At 47.4% G+C, this 5474-nt stretch overlaps 1 protein-coding gene across 1 annotated transcript; it reads left to right on the top strand.

Annotated features, from left to right (window-relative positions):
* Nucleotides 1-27: 27 nt before the first annotated feature.
* On the top strand, nucleotides 28-3700 carry LOC118376693 (serine/arginine repetitive matrix protein 1-like). Its single transcript, XM_052458759.1, has 4 exons — nucleotides 28-119; nucleotides 1144-2174; nucleotides 2475-2504; nucleotides 2565-3700. The coding sequence occupies exons 2-4, from the start codon at nucleotides 1202-1204 to the stop codon at nucleotides 3473-3475; spliced, it is 1914 nt and encodes a 637-aa protein (XP_052314719.1). The 5' UTR covers nucleotides 28-119; nucleotides 1144-1201; the 3' UTR covers nucleotides 3476-3700.
* The last annotated feature ends 1774 nt before the right edge of the window (nucleotides 3701-5474 follow it).

The raw sequence follows: 5474 nt of genomic DNA, 5'->3' as shown, positions 1-5474 counted from the left end.
AGAGAGAGGGGGCGAGGGGGGGAGAGAGAGAGGGGGCGAGGGGGTGAGCGAGAGAGGGGACGAGGCGGGACAGAGGCCACCGCTAGCCCCCGGAAGAGCAGAGGCAGTCTGGAAGAGAGGTGAGGAGGACTGGGTCTTGGAGAGGGTCTAGTCTATACCATAACGTACTGGAGAAATGTTACCTTATTCCTTATATTCAGAAAGTATTTTGTTACATTTTGTTACGTTACAGCCTTATTCTAAAATGGATTAAATAAAACATCCTCATCAATCTACACAAAATACCTCAAAGCGGAAACCGGTTATTTAGATATTTTTGCTAAAAAAATACAATATTAACATTGGGTAGTGTACTACTTTAGACCAGAGCCTTGTGGGTAGTGTTCTACCTGATATTTAATTGCGACCAGTCCCTGATTTAGAGGGGAACAATGAATAAATGTGATAATTAATTGCGATCAGTCCCTGATTTAGAGGGGAACAATGAATAAATGTGATATTTAATTGCGATCAGTCCCTGATTTAGAGGGAACAATGAATAAATGTGATTATTAATTGCGATCAGTCCCTGATTTAGAGGAGAACAATGAATTTTTGTGATAATTAATTGCGATCAGTCCCTGATTTAGAGGGAACAATGAATAAATGTGATTATTAATTGCGATCAGTCCCTGATTTAGAGGGGAACAATGAATAAATGTGATATTTAATTGCGATCAGTCCCTGATTTAGAGGGAACAATGAATAAATGTGATAATTAATTGCGATCAGTCCCTGATTTAGAGGGGAACAATGAATAAATGTGATAATTAATTGCGATCAGTCCCTGATTTAGAGGAGAACAATGAATAAATGTGATTATTAATTGCGATCAGTCCCTGATTTAGAGGGAACAATGAATAAATGTGATTATTAATTGCGATCAGTCCCTGATTTAGAGGGAACAATGAATAAATGTGATATTTAAAATAAAATGTAAAATGGAACTAGCTTGGAGGTCCAAAGAGTTTATTATTATTATTATTATTATTTTATTTGTTATTTGGTACTTGGCCACTGTTGATTTGTATTCCTAACAAATGTCTCCTGTAGTGTGTTCTCACTAGGTAGGTTATCTCTGACTCTTTGTCCGTCCGTCCCCAGTGTGAAGAAGAGGAGGCGTCAGTCCCGCAGCCCCAGTGTCGAAATCATCTATGAAGGCATGACCGTGACCACCGCTAGCCCCTTACGACCCAAACACAACCACAAACGCGACGGCAAACACCGGAGAAAACAACGTCACGACCGCACCCTCCAACGCTCTCCCATGGTCATCACTATAGACAGCGACAGTGACAACAAACACGCAGTCCAAAAGACCAGTCTGGAAGATGACCGCGCTCTGGATTTCTCTGACCGTTCTTTGACCGTGCCTGGTCTTCCACTAGGCGGCCACAACCTGGACATGGGGGTTGATATCAGTGATTTTGCTGTCGATGTTCTCGACCGTTCTCTGAGCGTTTCGGACCATAACTCGGACATTGACCACAATGACGGAATCGACCATAAAACGGAGCTCGATGACGACTGTGTGGTTGACGTTTCTGTCAACGTCAAGGACCGCGTTCTGAACACAAACACTAATGCAAATGCGGTCGACCGTCCCCAGGACGCAGACGGTTATGTTCTCCCCCAGGTCAATCTTACCTGTGACCCTGGGGTCGCGACCTCTGACTCTCATCTCCTAGCGACCATCCTAAAGGACCTAGAACACATCACACTCCCTAACCTGAACCCAGACCCTAACCACAGCCGTAATTCAACCACACCGGACTACAGAGAGAAAGCCAGGGAGAACGCCAGGGAGAACGCCAGAGAGAACGCCAGGGAGAACGCCTGGCCGGCCAGAGAGAACGCCAGGGAGAACGCCAGAGAGAACGCCTGGCCGGCCAGAGACAACGCCAGGGAGAACACCAGAGAGAACGCCTGGCCGGCCAGAGAGAACGCCAGGGAGAACGCCTGGACGGCCAGAGAGAACACACCGACTCCCTGGTCCTCTGAGGGAGAGACTAACTTCAACAGCCCTGTTTCACCGTCAGCCAATCACTCTCCGAGTTCTGAATCATTCACAGACAACCACTCTGCTAGTCCTATATCTCCTGTAGGTCACCCTGCTAGTCCTATATCTCCTGTAGGTCACCCTGCTAGTTCTATATCTCCTGTAGATCACCCTGCTAGTCCTATATCTCCTGTAGGTCACCCTGCTAGTCCTATATCTCCTATAGTTCACCCTGCTAGTCCTATATCTCCTGTAGGTCACCCTGCTAGTCCTATATCTCCTGTAGGTCACCCTGCTAGTCCTATATCTCCTGTAGGTCACCCTGCTAGTCCTATATCTCCTGTAGGTCACCCTGCTAGTCCTATATCTCCTGTAGGTCACCCTGCTAGTCCTATATCTCCTGTAGGTCACCCTGTTAGTCCTATATCTCCTGTAGGTCACCCTGCTAGTCCTATATCTCCTGTAGGTCACCCTGCTAGTCCTATATCTCCTGTAGGTCACCCTGCGAGTCCTATATCTCCTGTAGGTCACCCTGCTAGTCCTATATCTCCTGTAAGTCACCCTGCTAGTCCTATATCTCCTGTAAGTCACCCTGCTAGTCCTAGATCTCCTGAAGGTCACTCTGACAGTCCTAGATCTCCTGAAGGTCACTTTGCTGGTCCTATAGGTCACTTTGCTGGTCCTATAGGTCACTATGCTAGTCCTATATCTCCTATAGGTCACTCTGCTGGTCCTGTAGGTCACTCTGCTGATCCTATAGGTCACTCTGCTGATCCTATAGGTCACTCTGCTGGTCCTATAGGTCACTCTGCTGATCCTATAGGTCACTCTGCCAGTCCTGTACATCACAACTCTAGTGCAGTATCACCCATTGTCCACCATTCTAACAGTCCTTTATCATCACCCATAGCTGGCTCTATATCGATAGAAAACCCCCGCTTACCTTCTAGCACTGGGTCATCTGTATCGGCCAGTCCTGTATCGGCCAGGCATGATCAGGAGGGGCCTGTATCGGCCAGGCGTGATGAGGAGGGGCCTGTATCGGCCAGGCGTGATGAGGAGGGGCCTGTATCGGCCAGGCGTGATGAGGAGGGGCCTGTATCGGCCAGGCGTGATGAGGAGGGGCCTGTATCGGCCAGGCGTGATGAGGAGGGGCCTGTATCGGCCAGGCGTGATGAGGAGGGGCCTGTATCGGCCAGGCGTGATGAGGAGGGGCCTGTATCGGCCAGGCGTGATGAGGAGGGGCCTGTATCGGCCAGGCGTGATGAGGAGGGGCCTGTATCGGCCAGGCGTGATGAGGAGGGGCCTGTATCGGCCAGGCGTGATCAGGAGGGGCCTGTATCGACCAGGCGTGATGAGGAGGGGCCTGTATCGGCCAGGCGTGATCAGGAGGGGCCTGTATCGGCCAGGCGTGATCAGGAGGGGCCTGTACACTAACACGGTATACAGCACTGATTGATCACCTGGACACACACACTATTACATGAACTGCCCCACACACACACACACTTGAACTGCCACACACACACACACACACCATTTGAATGTGCTGAGGTTGTTTAACATTATTTGAAACCTGTTGTCTTCTACAAAATGGACTCTTGAATGAAACTATCTGCAGGAAAAAAAAAACTAATAAAATCACATTTGACGATAAATTTATTTTATTTTGTTACGTTTGATCATTTTGAGATGCAGCGTACTGTATTTTCACTACTGTATTTTCACTACTGTATTTTCACTACTGTATTTTCACTACTGTATTTTCACTACTGTATTTTGACACTTGCTGCATGTGGGCCCTGGTAAGGTAGTGGACTATATATAGGGAATAGGGCCCTGGTAAGGTAGTGGACTATATATAGGGAATAGGGCCCTGGTAAGGTAGTGGACTATATATAGGGAATAGGGCCCTGGTAAGGTAGTGGACTATATATAGGGAATAGGGCCCTGGTAAGGTAGTGGACTATATATAGGGAATAGGGCCCTGGTAAGGTAGTGGACTATATATAGAGAATAGGGCCCTGGTGAGGTAGTGGACTATATATAGGGAATAGGGCCCTGGTGAGGTAGTGGACTATATATAGGGAATAGGGCCCTGGTAAGGTAGTGGACTATATATAGGAATAGGGCCCTGGTAAGGTAGTGGACTATATAGGGAATAGGGCCCTGGAGGTAGTGGACTATATATAGGAATAGGGCCCTGGTAAGGTAGTGGACTATATATAGGGAATAGGGCCCTGGTAAGGTAGTGGACTATATATAGGGAATAGGGCCTGGTAAGGTAGTGGACTATATATAGGGAATAGGGCCCTGGTAAGGTAGTGGACTATATATAGGGAATAGGGCCCTGGTAAGGTAGTGGACTATATATAGGGAATAGGCCCTGGTAAGGTAGTGGACTATATATAGGGAATAGGGCCCTGGTAAGGTAGTGGACTATATATAGGGAATAGGGCCCTGGTAAGGTAGTGGACTATATATAGGGAATAGGCCCTGGTAAGGTAGTGGACTATATATAGGGAATAGGGCCCTGGTAAGGTAGTGGACTATATATAGGGAATAGGGCCTGGTAAGGTAGTGGACTATATATAGGGAATAGGGCCCTGGTAAGGTAGTGGACTATATATAGGGAATAGGGCCCTGGTAAGGTAGTGGACTATATATAGGGAATAGGGCCCTGGTAAGGTAGTGGACTATATATAGGGAATAGGGCCCTGGTAAGGTAGTGGACTATATAGGGAATAGGGCCCTGGTAAGATAGTGGACTATATATAGGGAATAGGGCCCTGGTAAGGTAGTGGACTATATATAGGGAATAGGGCCCTGGTAAGGTAGTGGACTATATATAGAGAATAGGGCCCTGGTAAGGTAGTGGACTATATATAGGGAATAGGGCCCTGGTAAGGTAGTGGACTATATATAGGGAATAGGGCCCTGGTAAGGTAGTGGACTATATATAGGGAATAGGGCCCTGGTAAGGTAGTGGACTATATATAGGGAATAGGGCCCTGGTAAGGTAGTGGACTATATATAGGGAATAGGGCCCTGGTAAGGTAGTGGACTATATATAGGGAATAGGGCCCTGGTAAGGTAGTGGACTATATATAGAGAATAGGGCCCTGGTAAGGTAGTGGACTATATATAGGGAATAGGGCCCTGGTAAGGTAGTGGACTATATATAGGGAATAGGGCCCTGGTAAGGTAGTGGACTATATATAGGGAATAGGGCCCTGGTAAGGTAGTGGACTATATATAGGGAATAGGGCCCTGGTAAGGTAGTGGACTATATATAGGGAATAGGGCCCTGGTAAGGTAGTGGACTATATATAGGGAATAGGGCCCTGGTAAGGTAGTGGACTATATATAGGGAATAGGGCCCTGGTAAGGTAGTGGACTATATATAGGGAATAGGGCCCTGGTAAGGTAGTGGACT

This window comes from Oncorhynchus keta, chromosome 13 (genome assembly GCF_023373465.1).
Source record: "Oncorhynchus keta strain PuntledgeMale-10-30-2019 chromosome 13, Oket_V2, whole genome shotgun sequence".
NCBI classification, from domain to species: Eukaryota; Metazoa; Chordata; class Actinopteri; order Salmoniformes; family Salmonidae; genus Oncorhynchus; species Oncorhynchus keta.
The sequence above is the reverse complement of the archived record's forward strand: the minus strand, read 5'-3'. Positions and strand labels throughout refer to the sequence as shown.

Excerpts from the sequence above, each read along its gene's own strand:
- LOC118376693 (XM_052458759.1), top strand. The coding sequence starts at position 1,202 with ATGACCGTGACCACCGCTAGCCCCTTACGACCCAAACACAACCACAAA. Across the intron at positions 2,175-2,474 it reads TAGTCCTATATCTCCTGTAG|GTCACCCTGCTAGTCCTATA; the intron begins GTCACCCTGCTA and ends TATCTCCTGTAG. Across the intron at positions 2,505-2,564 it reads TAGTCCTATATCTCCTGTAG|GTCACCCTGCTAGTCCTATA; the intron begins GTCACCCTGCTA and ends TATCTCCTGTAG.